Consider the following 19,489-nt stretch of genomic DNA (forward strand, 5'->3'; position numbering starts at 1 on the left):
CCTATAGGATTTAAGTGGGCATGCCACTTCAATCCTGTACTTTTCCCATTCCTACGTTTTCAAAATCCTACGAATCAAAGAGGCCCTAATACATGATGCTCCATAATATAATGTATTCTTTTTGAAAATTAATAACCTTACTTCAAACAGATGGCTTCGCATTTTCTGTGATATAAAAGAGTAGTAGTCTGTACTAACCGTAAATCAGGGACAGAGAACTTTGCAATTTCTTTGAAGTAGTAGAAAGGGTGCAGTCTGTAGCCCAGTTGTGCCACAAATAAAATGCAACTCCCTCCGTTCACTTTTATAAGACCAACTTCACCGCACGATCCCAAACGGACGTCCGTTTTGTCCGGATTCTATCCGTTTGGGTAGGGCGATGGGGTCATGTCTGGGCCTGTCCTGGGATGCGGTGGCCGTGCTCCCAGCATGCGGACGCATCCCGGCCGCATCCTGTCCGCGTACATTTTTCTTTGCAAGTCCTTAACTTCTTTTCATCGTCATTCATTTTCGGTACATAAAAAATACATCATCACATTTTGACTAGTAAAGCAAGACCAAAAAAACAAGAACAGCAAAAATACATTTTAGAAGATACCCAACTTCCATAACTGCTCCCTTAAGTTGGGTTAGGGCCTTCTCGATGCACTCATTGTTGATCTATGGAGGAGGCTCGATCTGGCATCCTCCTTTCTTCTTCAAGCCAGAACTCGATGTTGCTTCCTCACACCTAGTCTCCTGTCTAGCCTCTAATCTAGCAACAAGTGCACGTGTCTCATCTACAGCCTCTATGCTAGCTAAAAGTGCACGAACATGTACTAAATTTCGCTCTATCAATATATCGATGTACTCTTCTTTCCAATACCAAAACTTGCATCCATGCTACACAATAAAATTTGTAGTTAGCACAACTAGTCAAAACTAGAGCACAAACCGAAGCTAAAAAGAGAACATACCCCATCGTTTAAGCACTTGATGAACACCCATCCGGGATGTTCCGGTGTTGTAGACACGCGGCGCATGACCATCCTTGGGCAGTGGTCGCACTTAATGAGTGGCAACGGTGCACCGGCGAGCTTTTGGGCAAGCACCGAGCCCGGCCGACCGCCATTCGTGTATCTGCCGGCGGACTGTTGGAAATATGCCCTAGAGACAATAATAAATGGTCATTATTATATTTCTTTGTTCATGGTAATTGTCTATTGTTCATGCTATAATTGTGTTATCCGGAAATCGTAATACATGTGTGAATACATAGACCACAACGTGTCCCTAGTAAGCCTCTAGTTGACTAACTCGTTGATCAACAGATAGTCATGGTTTCCTGACTATGGACATTGGATGTCATTGATAACGGGATCACATCATTAGGAGAATGATGTGATGGACAAGACCCAATCCTAAGCATAGCATAAAAGATCGTGTAGTTTCGTTTGCTAGAGCTTTTCCAATGTCAAGTATCTTTTCCTTAGACCATGAGATCGTGCAACTCCCGGATACCGTAAGAGTGCTTTGGGTGTGCCAAACGTCACAACGTAACTGGGTGACTATAAAGGTGCACTACGGGTATCTCCGAAAGTGTCTGTTGGGTTGGCACGGATCGAGACTGGGATTTGTCACTCCGTATGACGGAGAGGTATCTCTGGGCCCACTCGGTAGTGCATCATCATAATGAGCTCAATGTGACTAAGGCGTTAGTCACGGGATCATGCATTGCGGTACGAGTAAAGAGACTTGCCGGTAACGAGATTGAACAAGGTATTGGGATACCGACGATCGAATCTCGGGCAAGTAACATACCGATTGACAAAGGGAATTGTATACGGGATTGATTGAATCCTCGACATCATGGTTCATCCGATGAGATCATCGTGGAACATGTGGGAGCCAACATGGGTATCCAGATCCCGCTGTTGGTTATTGACCGGAGAGGCGTCTCGGTCATGTCTGCATGTCTCCCGAACCCGTAGGGTCTACACACTTAAGGTTCGGTGACGCTAGGGTTGTAGAGATATGAGTATGCGGAAACCCGAAAGTTGTTCGGAGTCCCGGATGAGATCCCGGACGTCACGAAGAGTTACGGAATGGTCCGGAGGTGAAGAATTATATATAGGAAGTCAAGTTTCGGCCACCGGGAAAGTTTCGGGGGTTACCGGTATTGTACCGGGACCACCGGAAGGGTCCCGGGGGTCCACCGGGTGGGGCCACCTGTCCCGGAGGGCCCCATGGGCTGAAGTGGGAGGGAAACCAGTCCTTAGTGGGCTGGGGCGCCCCCCATGGGCCTTCCCCCTGCGCCTAGGGTTGGAAACCCTAGGGTGGGGGGCGCCCCACTTGCCTTGGGGGGCAAGTCTTCCCCCATGGCCGCCGCCCCCCATCCAGATGGGATCCTGGCCGGCGCCCCCCCTCCCAGGGGGCCTATATAAAGGGGGGAGGGAGGGCAGTAGTATTACAGCCTTGGGCGCCTCCATCCTCCCCTGCAACACCTCTCCCTCTCACAGAAGCTCGGCGAAGCCCTGCCGAGACCCGCTACATCCACCACCACGCCGTCGTGCTGCTGGATCTCCATCAACCTCTCCTTCCCCTTGCTGGATCAAGAAGGAGGAGACGTCGCTGCACCGTACGTGTGTTGAACGCGGAGGTGCCGTCCGTTCGGCACTCGGTCATCGGTGACTTGAATCACGGCGAGTACGACTCCGTCATCCACGTTCATTGGAACGCTTCCGCTCGCGATCTACAAGGGTATGTAGATGCACTCCTTTCCCCTCGTTGCTAGTATACTCCATAGATGGATCTTGGTGAGCGTAGAAAAATTTTAAAATTATGCTACGATTCCTAACAGTGGCATCATGAGCCAGGCCTATGCGTAGTTACTATGCACGAGTAGAACACAAAGCAGTTGTGGGCGTTGATGTTGCCAATTCTTCTTGCCGCTACTAGTCTTGTCTTGTTTCGGCGGTATTGTGGGATGAAGCGGCCCGGACCGACCTTACACGTACGCTTACGTGAGACAGGTTCCACCGACTGACATGCACTAGATGCATAAGGTGGCTAGCGGGTGTCTGTCTCTCCTACTTTAGTCGGAACGGACTCGATGAAAAGGGTCCTTATGAAGGGTAAATAGAAATTGGCAAATCACGTTGTGGTTTTACGTAGGTAAGAAACGTTCTTGCTAGAAACCTATACAAGCCACGTAAAAAAACTTGCAACAACAATTAGAGGACGTCTAACTTGTTTTTGCAGCAAGTGCTATGTGATGTGATATGGCCAGAAGATGTGATGAATGATATATGTGATGTATGAGATTGATCATATTCTTGTAATAGGAATCACGACTTGCATGTCGATGAGTATGACAACCGGCAGGAGCCATAGGAGTTGTCTTTATTATTTTGTATGACCTGCGTGTCATTGAATAACGCCATGTAAATTACTTTACTTTGTTGCTAAACGCGTTAGCCATAGAAGTAGAAGTAATTGTTGGCGTGACGACTTCATGAAGACACAATGATGGAGATCATGGTGTCATGCCGGTGACGAAGATGATCATGGTGCCCCGAAGATGGAGATCAAAGGAGCATAATGATATTGGCCATATCATGTCACTATTTGATTGCATGTGATGTTTATCATGTTTTGCATCTTATTTGCTTAGAACGACGGTAGTAAGTAAGATGATCCCTTATATTAATTTCAAGAAAAGTGTTCCCCCTAACTGTGCACCGTTGAGAAGGTTCGTTGTTTCGAAGCACCACGTGATGATCGGGTGTGATAGATTCTAACGTTCGCATACAACGGGTGTTGACGAGCCTAGCATGTACAGACATGGCCTCGGAACACACGCAATACACTTAGGTTGACTTGACGAGCCTAGCATGTACAGACATGGCCTCGGAACACGGAGGACCGAAAGGTCGAGTATGAGTCGTATAGAAGATACGATCAACATGGAGATGTTCACCGATCTTGACTAGTCCGTCTCACGTGATGATCGGACACGGCCTAGTTAACTCGGATCATGTTTCACTTAGATGACTAGAGGGATGTCTATCTGAGTGGGAGTTCATTGAGTAATTTGATTAGATGAACTTAATTATCATGAACTTAGTCTAAAATCTATACACTATGTCTTGTAGATCAAATGGCCCACGTTGTCCTCAATTTCAACGCGTTCCTAGAGAAAACCAAGCTGAAAGATGATGGCAGCAACTATACGGACTGGGTCCGGAACCTGAGGATCATCCTCATAGCAGCCAAGAAAGATTATGTCTTAGAAGCACCGCTAGGTGAAGCACCAATCCCAGAGAACCAAGACGTTATGAACGCTTGGCAATCACGTGCTGATGATTACTCCCTCGTTCAGTGCGGCATGCTTTACAGCTTAGAACCGGGTCTCCAAAAGCGTTTTGAGAAACATGGAGCATATGAGATGTTCGAGGAGCTGAAAATGGTTTTCCAAGCTCATGCCCGGGTCAAGAGATATGAAGTCTCCGACAAGTTCTTCAGCTGTAAAATGGAGGAGAATAGTTCTGTTAGTGAGCACATACTCAGAATGTCTGGGTTACACAACCGCTTGTCTCAGCTGGGAGTTAATCTCCCGGATGATGCGGTCATTGACAGAATCCTTCAGTCGCTTCCACCAAGCTACAAGAGCTTTGTGATGAACTTCAATATGCAGGGGATGGAAAAGACCATTCCCGAGGTATATTCAATGCTGAAATCAGCGGAGGTGGAGATCAGAAAAGAACATCAAGTGTTGTTGGTGAATAAAACCACTAAGTTCAAGAAGGGCAAGGGTAAGAAGAACTTCAAGAAGGACGGCAAGGGAGTTGCCGCGCCCGGTAAGCCAGTTACTGGGAAGAAGTCAAAGAATGGACCCAAGCCTGAAACTGAGTGCTTTTTTTGCAAGGGAAGTGGTCACTGGAAGCGGAACTGCCCCAAATACTTAGCGGACAAGAAGGCCGGCAACGCCAAAGGTATATGTGATATACATGTAATTGATGTGTACCTTACCAGTACTAGTAGTAGCTCCTGGGTATTTGATACCGGTGCGGTTGCTCATATTTGTAACTCAAAACAGGAACTACGGAATAAACGGAGACTGGCGAAGGACGAGGTGACGGTGCGCGTCGGGAATGGTTCCAAGGTCGATGTGATCGCCGTCGGCACGCTACCTTTGCATCTACCTACGGGATTAGTTTTAAACCTCAATAATTGTTATTTAGTGCCAGCTTTGAGCATGAACATTGTATCTGGATCTCGTTTAATTCGAGATGGCTACTCATTTAAATCCGAGAATAATGGTTGTTCTATTTATATGAGAGATATGTTTTATGGTCATGCCTCGCTGGTTAATGGTTTATTCTTGATGAATCTCGAACGTGATGTTACACATATTCATAGTGTGAATACCAAAAGATGTAAAGTTGATAACGATAGTCTCACATACTTGTGGCACTGCCGCCTTGGTCACATTGGTGTCAAGCGCATGAAGAAGCTCCATGCAGATGGACTTTTGGAGTCTCTTGATTACGAATCATTTGACACGTGCGAACCATGCCTCATGGGTAAGATGACCAAGACACCGTTCTCCGGAACAATGGAGCGAGCAACCAACTTATTGGAAATCATACATACCGATGTGTGCGGTCCAATGAGTGTTGAGGCTCGCGGAGGATATCGTTATGTTCTCACTCTCACTGATGACTTAAGTAGATATGGGTATGTCTACCTAATGAAACACAAGTCTGAAACCTTTGAAAAGTTCAAGGAATTTCAGAGTGAGGTTGAGAATCAACGTGACAGAAAAATAAAATTCTTACGATCAGATCGTGGTGGAGAATATTTAAGTCACGAATTTGGTACACACTTCAGGAAATGTGGAATAGTTTCACAACTCACGCCGCCTGGAACACCTCAGAGAAATGGTGTGTCCGAACGTCATAATCGCACTCTATTGGATATGGTGCGATCTATGATGTCTCTTACCGATTTACCGCTCTCATTTTGGGGCTATGCTTTAGAGACTGCTGCATTCACTTTAAATAGGGCTCTGTCGAAATCCGTTGAGACGACACCGTATGAATTATGGTTTGGAAAGAAACCTAAGCTGTCGTTTCTAAAAGTTTGGGGATGCGATGCTTATGTCAAGAAACTTCAACCTGAAAAGCTCGAACCCAAGTCGGAGAAATGCGTCTTCATAGGATACCCTAAGGAAACTATTGGGTATACCTTCTACCTCAGATCCGAAGGCAAGATCTTCGTTGCCAAGAACGGGTCCTTTCTGGAGAAGGAGTTTCTCTCGAAAGAATTGAGTGGGAGGAAAGTGGAACTTGATGAGGTGATAGTCACCCCTTCCGAACCGGAAAGTAGCGCAGTGCGGGAAAATGTTCCTGTGGTGCCTACACCGACTGGGGAGGAAGTTAATGATGATGATCATGAAGCTTCGGATCAAGTTACTACTGAACTTCGTAGGTCCACAAGGACACGTTCCGCACCAGAGTGGTACGGCAACCCTGTCCTGGAAATCATGTTGTTAGACAACGGTGAACCTTCGAACTATGAAGAAGCGATGGCGGGCCCGGATTCCGACAAATGGCTAGAAGCCATGAAATCCGAGATACGATCCATGTATGAAAACGAAGTATGGACTTTGACTGACTTGCCCGATGATCGGCGAGCCATAGAAAACAAATGGATCTTTAAGAAGAAGACAGACGCGGATGGTAATGTGACCATCTATAAGGCTCGACTTGTCGCTAAGGGTTATCGACAAGTTCAAGGGGTTGACTACGATGAGACTTTCTCAACCGTAGCGAAGCTGAAGTCCGTCTGAATCATGTTAGCAATTGCCGCATACTATGATTATGAGATATGGCAGATGGACGTCAAAACGGCATTCCTTAATGGCTTCCTTAAGGAAGAGTTGTATATGATGCAGCCGGAAGGTTTTGTCGATCCTAAGAATGCTGACAAAGTATGCAAGCTCCAGCGCTCAATCTATGGGCTGGTGCAAGCATCTCGGAGTTGGAACATTCGCTTTGATGAGATGATCAAAGCGTTTGGGTTTACACAGACTTATGGAGAAGCCTGTGTTTACAAGAAAGTGAGTGGGAGCTCTGTAGCATTTCTCTTATTATATGTGGATGACATATTATTGATGGGAAATGATATAGAATTCTTGGAAAGTATAAAGGCCTATTTGAATAAGTGTTTTTCAATGAAGGACCTTGGAGAAGCTGCTTATATATTAGGCATCAAAATCTATAGAGATAGATCAAGACGCCTCATTGGTCTTTCACAGAGTACATACCTTGACAAGATATTGAAGAAGTTCAATATGGATCAGTCCAAGAAGGGGTTCTTGCCTGTATTGCAAGGTGTGCAATTGAGCACGGCTCAATGCCCGACCACGGCAGAAGATAGAGAAAAGATGAGTGTCATCCCCTATGCCTCGGCCATAGGGTCTATTATGTATGCCATGCTGTGTACCAGACCTGATGTAAACCTTGCCGTAAGTTTGGTAGGAAGATACCAAAGTAATCCCGGCATGGAACACTGGACAGCGGTCAAGAATATCCTGAAGTACCTGAAGAGGACTAAGGATATGTTTCTCGTTTATGGAGGTGACGAAGAGCTCGTCGTAAAGGGTTACGTCGACGCTAGCTTCGACACAGATCTGGATGACTCGAAGTCACAAACCGGATACGTGTATATTTTGAATGGAGGGGCAGTAAGCTGGTGCAGTTGCAAGCAAAGCGTCGTGGCGGGATCTACATGTGAAGCGGAGTACATGGCAGCCTCGGAGGCAGCACAGGAAGCAGTCTGGATGAAGGAGTTCATTACCGACCTAGGGGTGATTCCCAATGCGTCGGGCCCGATGACTCTCTTTTGTGACAACACTGGAGCTATTGCCCTTGCGAAGGAGCCCAGGTTTCACAGGAAGACCAGGCATATCAAGCGTCGCTTCAACTCCATTCGTGAAAGTGTTCAAAATGGAGACATAGATATTTGTAAAGTACATACGGACCTGAATGTAGCAGATCCGTTGACTAAACCTCTCCCTAGAGCAAAACATGATCAACACCAGGACGCAATGGGTGTTCGATTCATCACAATGTAACTAGATTATTGACTCTAGTGCAAGTGGGAGACTGTTGGAAATATGCCCTAGAGGCAATAATAAATGGTCATTATTATATTTCTTTGTTCATGGTAATTGTCTATTGTTCATGCTATAATTGTGTTATCCGGAAATCGTAATACATGTGTGAATACATAGACCACAACGTGTCCCTAGTAAGCCTCTAGTTGACTAACTCGTTGATCAACAGATAGTCATGGTTTCCTGACTATGGACATTGGATGTCATTGATAACGGGATCACATCATTAGGAGAATGATGTGATGGACAAGACCCAATCCTAAGCATAGCATAAAAGATCGTGTAGTTTCGTTCGCTAGAGCTTTTCCAATGTCAAGTATCTTTTCCTTAGACCATGAGATCGTGCAACTCCCGGATACCGTAAGAGTGCTTTGGGTGTGCCAAACGTCACAATGTAACTGGGTGACTATAAAGGTGCACTACGGGCATCTCCGAAAGTGTCTGTTGGGTTGGCACGGATCGAGACTGGGATTTGTCACTCCGTATGACGGAGAGGTATCTCTGGGCCCACTCGGTAGTGCATCATCATAATGAGCTCAATGTGACTAAGGCGTTAGTCACGGGATCATGCATTGCGGTACGAGTAAAGAGACTTGCCGGTAACGAGATTGAACAAGGTATTGGGATACCGACGATCGAATCTCGGGCAAGTAACATACCGATTGACAAAGGGAATTGTATACGGGATTGATTGAATCCTCGACATCATGGTTCATCCGATGAGATCATCGTGGAACATGTGGGAGCCAACATTGGTATCCAGATCCCGCTGTTGGTTATTGACCGGAGAGGCGTCTCGGTCATGTCTGCATGTCTCCCGAACCCGTAGGGTCTACACACTTAAGGTTCGGTGACGCTAGGGTTGTAGAGATATGAGTATGCGGAAACCCGAAAGTTGTTCGGAGTCCCGGATGAGATCCCGGACGTCACGAGGAGTACCGGAATGGTCCGGAGGTGAAGAATTATATATAGGAAGTCAAGTTTCGGCCACCGGGAAAGTTTCGGGGGTTACCGGTATTGTACCGGGACCACCGAAAGGGTCCCGGGGGTCCACCGGGTGGGGCCACCTGTCCCGGAGGGCCCCATGGGCTGAAGTGGGAGGGCAACCAGTCCTTAGTGGGCTGGGGCGCCCCCCATGGGCCTTCCCCCTGCGCCTAGGGTTGGAAACCCTAGGGTGGGGGGCGCCCCACTTGCCTTGGGGGGCAAGTCTTCCCCCCTGGCCGGCGCCCCCCCCCCCTCCCAGGGGGCCTATATAAAGGGGGGGAGGGAGGGCAGTAGTATTACAGCCTTGGGCGCCTCCCTCCTCCCCTGCTACACCTCTCCCTCTCGCAGAAGCTCGGCGAAGCCCTGCCGAGACCCGCTACATCCACCACCACGCCGTCGTGCTGCTGGATCTCCATCAACCTCTCCTTCCCCTTGCTGGATCAAGAAGGAGGAGACGTCGCTGCACCGTACGTGTGTTGAACGCGGAGGTGCCGTCCGTTCGGCACTCGGTCATCGGTGACTTGAATCACGGCGAGTACGACTCCGTCATCCACGTTCATTGGAACGCTTCCGCTCGCGATCTACAAGGGTATGTAGATGCACTCATTTTCCCTCGTTGCTAGTATACTCCATAGATGGATCTTGGTGAGCGTAGGAAAATTTTAAAATTATGCTACGATTCCCAACACGGACCACCGACGGTGCAGATCCGAGCGGCTAGAGGAGGAGCCACTGCCTGCATGTGGCCTTGCGGCCCTGCCAGGGCCTTCCGGCGAGGTGCCCGGCCAGTCCATGGCGCGGCCCGGCCTCCCACAGCCAGGCGAGCGCAAGACCAACCGGATCCGCCCCAAATCCGGCCGGCGGGTGCGCAAACCAGGTGGTCGTGGTTGGGTAGCTCAACGGCGCCGAGGGGAAGGGGCTGGGCGAGCGCGCGTCCGAACTGCACGGCTGCAATGGCAACGGCGGCGGTAGCGAGGGGAATAGTGGGGAAGAGTGGAGGAGGGTGCGGCCAAAGGGAGGGAGGGGGCGGATAGAAAAAGGCCCGCCCTGTGCCGCCGACGGGCGGGCCAGGGGAGGACACGCGCAGACGGCCCGCGCTTCTGCGTGGTGTCCGTTTCACCCCAAAAGCGGCGCAAACTTGGGCCGCGGATGGGTAGAAAGCGGACACAAAACAGACAAAAGTCCGTTTGCTCCCGCGCGCTGGGCCACCTCGTTTGTCCGTTTTACCCCAAACGAACGGGGGCGGACAGGATAGGGTCGCGCGGTGGAGTTGGCCTAAGACCCTTTATACGTCGACCATCACGTTCGCCCACGTTTATGGAATTTCCGTGTTTTCTAAATATACCCTCGGTGTCAGTCGCTCTGTCGCATTCCCCTTCACCCGCTCGCTCGCCTTCGACCTGTGGTGAGCGAGTGGCGATGGCATCGTCGGAGGCCAATCGAGTGAGGCTGTGTGCGGCTGAACTGACGCGTGAGGCAAGCGAGGGCACGGATACAGTATGGCCATGGCGGAAAGCGGCAGCAGCAACCTGGCGCGGCCGGACGGGCACTGACGCTCCGGATCTAAGCAGTTGATATTTTCCAGCGGGAGCACGACGAGCGGATGTGCTTCCCATTGGTTCATCACAAACGTAATTTGAAATTCAAACTGAAAAGCGGTAGAAATGTCTTTTCGCACTGTTTTGGGCGGTGAGTACTATGCAGTAATGTTTCATTTCGCATTAGCATAGCCAAAATGGCACATCAAATCCAACTGATCACGCCTGACCTAGCTGCTCATGCAGGTAATACATGATGCTCAATTATATCCTCTTGTAGTTCTTAAAAAAAAATTCTCTTGTAAGCTGAAAAACAGTATGTCCTCTTGTTAGATTGAAAAATTATATCCTGCTAGTACTAACAGAATATAACATTATATCCTCTAGCTACACCTGTCCCTGGTTTCCTTTCAAAATATAAAATAAAAATAGAATATATTTTCTTTCAAAAATAACAGCCTCAGTTGAAAGTTGATCAGTCTGATGTAAAAGAGTGCAGCAAACCAGGGACTGGCAGGTGCAGCAAGAGGCACGACAGCGAGTAAAACGATACTATGTAGTAATATTTCATTTCCCATTGGCATGGCCAAAATGGTACCTCCCACTGAGTCCATTACAAAATTCTGATGACTTAACAGAGCATGCGGCATAACAAAAAGGGCAGGATACAACAATTCAATGTTTTCGCTTCTTCGCTGCAAAGCAGGCATGCCTTCACTTCTTCCTTTCAGCAAGACTGACCAAGTAACGAGGGCAAGAATGGGAAACGTCGCACAACTTGCACGAACGATGCGATTACTCGTCATCTGAATTGTTAAACTTAATCGAGTGGGTTTGTAGATCAATGAACCCGCCCTTGTAGGTTCCACGCTTCTTCTTGGTCTTCTCGTGCCTAAAATCCCTGCAAAAAGAATTGAACACCAATCATGAAACCATGTTCAGCAGTACGGAATTCAGCAAAATACAAAGAAAACAAGAGCAAGTCTCCAACCTTCCTCTAACTTGTCCAAGAATCTCCTGTGCCTTTGCACCGTACCCAGAGTCGGCACCACCCTGTGAGGAGATAAGTACAGATCAACCAAGCAAGTTTAGCATCATTGAGAAATGCTCGAATTGCTATGAGCTTATGATCAATAAACCTCAGGGAGATATCTTCCAACAGTAAGTACCTTGGCCCAATATGAATTATCTTGTAGTCTTTCATCAGCAAATTTAATACCTTCAGTCTTTACCCGTTGGAATGCAATTTTAGGCTGCAGTGAATGAACAAGACATGGATAATCAAGATCTAGCCAATTCTCAGAATGCTTATGCAAGCTTTATCTTCAGAACATCAAGCAAAAGATAATTATCAATACTGAGAGGTCAGCATATCCTAAAAGCCCTAGAAAATTATCATAGCAAGTACCACTGGTCAGTGGTCACATCAGCCTCTTGGGTAGTGAACTTTTACTTACCGGTAGCTTCTAACTGAAACATATTTCTTAGTACAAAATAATAACAATAACAATAATAATAACAGGAACAACAACAACAATAATAAGTACTTTCGGTATTAGCAATATATATACAAATTCTAACACAAATATGTACAGACTTAGCATGATAATGTTAATAGATACAATTACCTACATAATATATAAGAAGACTAAATAAGGTTTCATGTAAGAGAATGTAAGAAGCTACCAGAAAATACGGTTGAGACTTTCAACTGTCAGGGTGATTAACTGTGACGTGACAAACTGACAAACAAGCAATGCTCAAAGAAATTGGAGAGATATTAAACATCACACGCAATTGGAGAGGCAGCAAACATCATACCTCAGAAAGTTTCTGCCTTTTATTTGATTTCGATGCGGTGCTGGGCTCCTTCATATCATCTTCGGTGGCAGTGATATCTTCTTTGGCAGGGGGTTTGCTTCCTTCAACTTCTTCCAGTTTCCTCTTCTTGCTAACAACTGCATCATCAGCTGAAGCCTTTCCATCTTCTCCGTTCTCAATGTCCATCGCAGTCTTGTTTTGATCATCTGGTTTGGGAGCTGAATCTTTCCCTGCAACTTGTTTATCTTCTACCTGAACATTTTCTTCAGAACCTGACTTCTTTTTCTTCTTCTTACTTTTCTTCTCATTGACATCTTTCCCTTCTCCTACAGCATTATTATTTTCACTGGCACCATTAGATTTCACCTCGGCCTCGGTAGGTACAGTTCCTGCATCAGTCTTGTCTGAGGTCTCTGAAGTTGATTTACTCTTCTTCTTTTTCTTCCCCTTATCCAGAGGAGCACCATCACTCAAACCGTTCTCATTAGCCTCATCATTCTGAGTCTTAGGTTCATCCGCTCCAGATTTCTTGTTATCAACCTTGAGTTTCCCCGCCGCCTCAAACTTGGCTTTTACTGCTAGTTCCACCTTTTCCAGTCTAGCTTCAACATCCTCATCATTTTCCTGTTTCTTGCTTTTCTTTTTCTTGCCATCAGTCTTTTGATGGTCAGTCTTCACTACTGCATTTGCCTCGCCATCATCCCCCGCTGATGAGCTACCCTTCTTCTTCTTCTGTTTCTTTTCTTTGGTCTCATCATCCGCCTTCTCGCTGGGCTTTTCAGGGGCAGAGGGCTCACTTGCCTTGCTCTCGGACTCGTGAGCTTCGGCACCACCTTTCTTGCTCTTTTTTTTCTTGCCCGCACCTTTCTCTTCTGCTGCAGCAGCATCTGTTTTCTCTGCATCAACAAATTCAGGTGAGCACCAATCAAAAGGGAATACATGGTCTACGCAAACCAGGACAACTCATAACAAACAAAGATGCATCTACCTTGCTCATTGCTCGCGGCAAGGTCAGCTCCTGGAGCAGAAGTGCTGCACACAATAAGCAAAATTGCATTAAGAGTCAGCAATTCCAGTTTAAAGGGGAGCATATAGCTCACCAACAGAAGCAATTTAACAACAATCAAGACTCTCTCGTGACAGAGGTACCTTGATTCCAACAACTTGGAGACCGCGTCCTCCAGGTTCACCGGCGACGACCTCCAAGCATCTCCCTAGAAGCAGCCAATTCACAGCTTCCCGACTTAATAACCGTCCACCGAAATGTCACTACACGCCGATGCGCATGGGAGAGAGAGGTGGCGTGGCGTACCTCGATGTTGGCCTCGGACTGGAGGGCGGCGAGCGTGCGGGGGAGGCCGCTGGACTCGAGGAAGGCGGCGACGGCGGCGAGGACCCGCGCGTCGGGGGCGGGGGAGGCCTTGGCGGCGGCCCCCTTGCTCTTGCTCTTCTTCTCCTTCTTGGCCTCCTCCTTGGCCATGGCGGCGGCGGCGGCGGGGATGGAAGGTAGGGAGGCGAGTGCTACCTGGCGCGGGACGAAGAGCATCAAAGAGGGGGAAAGGCTAGGGTTTGGTGGTCGGGGTTTATACACCGGGTCAGGACTTGGGTTGGACTTTGGGTCTGGGTGTGGTGTGTGGGCATGACATGTGGGACCGCGGGTTTGGTGGGCCCGGGTGACCAATGGGAGTGAATACTTTCCTTTTGTTTGTCCACACGGGGAATGAATTCAAATTTGGAAGAGTTTTTTTTTGACATGTGGAAGAGCTTTTTTTTCTTTCGGAAATGATAAAATTATAAGTTGCCGCAAAAATCGTTCGATTTGCCATGGTCAAATCTTGACGTTTGGGACTTATCGGCGTCCTTTTTTTTAAACACAATACAGATGACGAAGTTTGTCACTGACGCCTTCGTAATCGACGGAACGTCTCCTCCCACTGAACGCGCATCGCCAAGCGGCCTGGAATAAATCCAGGAAAAAGCAAACATCAGTGTCAGGACTTGAATTCTGAATGACTTCCAATTTAGAATTTGAAGGAGCTTTCTTAAAAGCATAAGTACAGTATAGATCCACCTCTCCATCTTTTCAACAAACACCAACGTCCGCTCATGTAACTCCTCGTCATTGCTTTATCTGGAATAGAAACCCTAGTCACAAAGAGGGTGTTTGGAGGCACGAAAAGACTCCCAACCCTAGCCACCGCCACAAGTTCCCTACACGCCGCCCCTTTGGTGTTGGGTAACGCAGTAATTTTAAAAAAATTCCTACGCACACGCAAGATTCATCTAGGTGATGCATAGCAACGAGAGGGGAGAGTGTTGTCCACGTACCCTCGTAGACCGAAAGCGGAATCGTTATGACAACGCGGTTGATGTAGTCGTACGTCTTCACGATCCGACCGATCCTAGCACCGAAGGTACGGCACCTCCGCGATCTGCACACGTTCAGCTCGGTGATGTCCCACGAACTCTAGATCCAGCTGAGGTCGAGGGAGAGTTTCGTCAGCACGACGACGTGATGACGATGATGATGAAGTTACCGATGCAGGGCTTCGCCTAAGCACTACAACGATATGAGCAAGGTGCATATCTGTGGAGGGGGGCACCGCACACGGCTAAGATAACTATCAACTTGTGTGTTCTAGGGTGCCCCCTGCCCCCGTATATAAAGGAGCAAGGGGGAGGCCGGCCGACCCTCATAGGGCGCGCCCCAAGTAGGATTCCTACTAGGAATCCTATTCCTAGTAGGTTTCCAACAAGGGAAGAGAGGGGGAGGAAGGAGAGGGGGAGAGGGAGAAGGAAAGGGGGGCGCCGCCCCCCCTTCCCTAGTCCAATTCAGACCCAAGGGGGAGGGGGTGCGCGGCCTGCCCTAGCCGCCCCTCTCTCTCTCTCCACTAAGGCCCATGTGGCCCATTAGTTCCCCCGGGGGGTCCGGTAACCCTCCGGCATTCCGGTTTTATCCGAAACTTCTCCGAAACATTTCCGGTGTCCGAATATAGTCGTCCAATATACCAATCTTTATGTCTCGACCATTTCGAAACTCCTCGTCATGTCCGTGATCACATCCGGGACTCCGAACTACCTTCGGTACATCAAAACACATAAACTCATAATACCGATCGTCATCGAACGTTAAGCGTGCGGACCCTACGGGTTCGAGAACTATGTAAACATGACTGAGACTCACTTCCGGTCAATAACCAATAGCGGAACCTGGATGCTCATATTGGTTCCTACATATTCTACGAAGATCTTTATCGGTCAAACCGCATAACAACATACGCTGTTCCCTTTGTCATCGGTATGTTACTTGCCCGAGATTCGATCGTCGGTATCTCAATACCTAGTTCAATCTCGTTACCGGCAAGTCTCTTTAATCGTTCTGTAATGCATCATCCCGCAACTAACTCATTAGTCACATTGCTTGCAAGGCTTATAGTGATGTGCATTACCGAGAGGGCCCAGAGATACCTCTCTGACAATCGGAGTGACAAATCCTAATCTTGATCTATGCCAACTCAACAAACACCATCGGAGACACCTGTAGAGCATCTTTATAATCACCCAGGTACGTTGTGACGTTTGATAGCACACAAAGTGTTCCTCCTGTATTCGGGAGTTGCATAATCTCATAGTCATAGGAACATGTATAAGTCATGAAGAAAGCAATAGCAACAAACTAAACGATCATCATGCTAAGCTAACGGATGGGTCAAGTCAATCACATCATTCTCTAATGATGTGATCCCGTTAATCAAATGACAACTCATGTCTATGGCTAGGAAACTTAACCATCTTTGATTCAACGAGCTAGTCAAGTAGAGGCATACTAGTGACACTCTGTTTGTCTATGTATTCACACATGTACTAAGTTTCCGGTTAATACAATTCTAGCATGAATAATAAACATTTATCATGATATAAGGAAATATAAATAACAACTTTATTATTGCCTCTAGGGCATATTTCCTTCAGTCTCCCACTTGCACTAGAGTCAATAATCTAGATTACAGAGTAATGATTCTAACACCCATGGAGTCTTGGCGTTGATCATGTTTTGCTCGTGAGAGAGGCTTAATCAACGGGTCTGCAATATTCAGATCCGTATGTATCTTGCAAATCTCTATGTCTCCCTCCTTGACTTGATCGCGGATGGAATTGAAGCGTCTCTTGATGTGATTGGTTCTCTTGTGAAATCTGGATTTCTTTGCCAAGGCAATTGCACCAGTATTGTCACAAAAGATTTTCATTGGACCCGATGCACTAGGTATGACACCTAGATCGGATATGAACTCCTTCATTCAGACTCCTTCATTTGCTGCTTCAGAAGCAACTATGTACTCCACTTCACACGTAGATCCTACCCTGACGCTTTGCTTAGAACTGCACCAACTTACAGCTCCACCGTTCAATATAAATACGTATCCGGTTTGTGACTTAGAGTCATCCGGATCAGTGTTAAAGCTTGCATCGACGTAACCATTTACGACGAGTTCTTTTTCACCTCCATAAACGAGAAACATATCCTTAGTCCTTTTCAGGTATTTTAGGATGTTCTTGACCGCTGTCCAGTGATCCACTCCTGGATTACTTTGGTACCTCCCTGCTAAACTAATAGCAAGGCACACATCAGGTCTGGTACACAGCATTGCATACATGATAGAACCTATGGCTGAAGCATAGGGAATGACTTTCATTTTCTCTCTATCTTCTGCAGTGGTCGGGCATTGAGTCTGACTCAACTTCACACCTTGTAACACAGGCAAGAACCCTTTCTTTGCTTGATCCATTTTGAACTTCTTCAAAACTTTATCAAGGTATGTGCTTTGTGAAAGTCCAATTAAGCGTCTTGATCTATCTCTATAGATCTTGATGCCCAATATATAAGCAGCTTCACCGAGGTCTTTCATTGAAAAATTCTTATTCAAGTATCCTTTTATGCTATCCAGAAATTCTATATCATTTCCAATCAACAATATGTCATCCACATATAATATTAGAAATGCTACAGAGCTCCCACTCACTTTCTTGTACATACAGGCTTCTCCAAAAGTCTGTATAAAACCATATGCTTTGATCACACTATCAAAACGTTTATTCCAACTCCGAGATGCTTGCACCAGTCCATAAATGGATCGCTGGAGCTTGCACACTTTGTTAGCATCCTTTGGATTGATAAAACCTTCGGGTTGCATCATATACAACTCTTCTTCCAGAAATCCATTCAGGAATGCAGTCTTTACATCCATTTGCCAAATTTCATAATCATAAAATGTAGCAATTTCTAACATGATTCGGACGGACTTAAGCATCGCTACGGGTGAGAAGGTCTCATCGTAGTCAACTCCTTGAACTTGTTGAAAACCTTTCGCAACAAGTCGAGCTTTATAGACAGTAACATTACCGTCAGCATCAGTCTTCTTCTTGAAGATCCATTTATTCTCGATGGCTTGCCGATCATCGGGCAAGTCAACCAAAGTCCACACTTTGTTCTCATACATGGATCCCATCTCAGATTTCATGGCCTCAAGCCATTTCACGGAATCTGGGCTCATCATGGCTTCCTCATAGTTCGTAGGTTCGTCATGGTCAAGTAACATGACCTCCAGAACTGGATTACCGTACCACTCTGGTGCGGATCTTACTCTGGTTGACCAACGAGGTTCAGTAGTAACTTGATCTGAAGTTTCATGATCACTATCATTAGCTTCCTCGCTAATTGGTGTGATGAACTACTTTCCAATTCGGGAGAAGGTACAATTACCTCATCAAGTTCCACTTTCCTCCCACTCACTTCTTTCGAGAGAAACTCCTTCTCTAGAAAGGATCCATTCTTGGCAACGAATATCTTGCCTTCGGATCTGTGATAGAAGGTGTACCCAATAGTCTCCTTTGGGTATCCTATGAAGATACATTTCTCCGATTTGGGTTCGAGCTTATCAGGTTGAAGCTTTTTCACATAAGCATCGCAGCCCCAAACTTTCAGAAACGACAACTTGGGTTTCTTGCCAAACCACAGTTCATAAGGTGTCGTCTCAACAGATTTAGATGGTGCCCTATTTAACGTGAATGCAACCGTCTCTAAAGCATAACCCCAAAACGATAGCGGTAAATCAGTAAGAGACATCGTAGATCGTACCATATCTAATAAAGTGCGGTTACGACGTTCGGACACACCATTACGTTGTGGTGTTCCAGGTGGCGGGAGTTGCGAAACTATTCCACATTGTTTCAAATGAAGACCAAACTCGTAACTCAAATATTCTCCTCCATGATCAGATCGTAGAAACTTTATTTTCTTGTTACGATGATTTTCCACTTTACTCTGAAATTCTTTGAACTTTTCAAATGTTTCAGACTTATGTTTCATCAAGTAGATATACCCATATCTGCTCAAATCATCTGTGAAGGTCAGAAAATAACGATACCCGCCGCGAGCGTCAACACTCATCGGACCGCATACATCAGTATGTATTATTTCCAACAAGTCTGTTGCTCGCTCCATTGTTCCGGAGAACGGAGTCTTAGTCATCTTTCCCATGAGGCATGGTTCGCAAGTATCAAGTGATTCATAATCAAGTGATTCCAAAAGTCCATCAGCATGGAGTTTCTTCATGCACTTTACACCAATATGACCTAAACGGCAGTGCCACAAATAAGTTGCACTATCATTATTGAACTTATATCTTTTGGCTTCAATACTATGAATATGTGTATCACTACTATCGATATTCAATAAAAATAGACCACTCATCAAGGGTGCATGACCATAAAAGATATTACTCATATAAATAGAACAACCATTATTCTCTGATTTAAATGAATAACCGCCTCGCATCAAACAAGATCCAGATATAATGTTCATGCTCAACGCTGGCACCAAATAACAATTATTCAGATCTAAAACTAATCCCGAAGGTAGATGTAGAGGTAGCGTGTCAACTGTGATCACATCGACTTTCGAACCATTTCCCACGCGCATCGTCAC

At 46.5% G+C, this 19,489-nt stretch overlaps 1 protein-coding gene across 1 annotated transcript; it reads right to left on the minus strand.

Moving 5' to 3' along the window:
* Positions 1–11,225: 11,225 nt before the first annotated feature.
* On the minus strand, positions 11,226–14,085 carry LOC123119353 (suppressor protein SRP40). Its single transcript, XM_044539141.1, has 7 exons — positions 13,817–14,085; positions 13,654–13,718; positions 13,493–13,536; positions 12,505–13,400; positions 11,853–11,936; positions 11,675–11,736; positions 11,226–11,584 (listed from the first exon to the last, which is right to left on the minus strand). The coding sequence occupies exons 1-7, from the start codon at positions 14,048–14,050 to the stop codon at positions 11,479–11,481; spliced, it is 1,491 nt and encodes a 496-aa protein (XP_044395076.1). The 5' UTR covers positions 14,051–14,085; the 3' UTR covers positions 11,226–11,478.
* Positions 14,086–19,489: the final 5,404 nt, after the last annotated feature.

Source organism: Triticum aestivum, chromosome 5D (assembly GCF_018294505.1).
Source record: "Triticum aestivum cultivar Chinese Spring chromosome 5D, IWGSC CS RefSeq v2.1, whole genome shotgun sequence".
NCBI classification, from domain to species: Eukaryota; Viridiplantae; Streptophyta; class Magnoliopsida; order Poales; family Poaceae; genus Triticum; species Triticum aestivum.

What these genes read in the sequence shown, in the direction of transcription:
- LOC123119353 (XM_044539141.1), bottom strand. Translation starts at nt 14,050, where the DNA reads ATGCTCTTCGTCCCGCGCCAGGTAGCACTCGCCTCCCTACCTTCCATC. An exon ending in TCCAAGTTGTTGGAATCAAG is followed by an intron (nt 13,537 to 13,653) that starts GTACCTCTGTCA and finishes TATTGTGTGCAG; the next exon opens with CACTTCTGCTCCAGGAGCTG. An exon ending in ATAATTCATATTGGGCCAAG is followed by an intron (nt 11,737 to 11,852) that starts GTACTTACTGTT and finishes ATCTCCTCACAG; the next exon opens with GGTGGTGCCGACTCTGGGTA.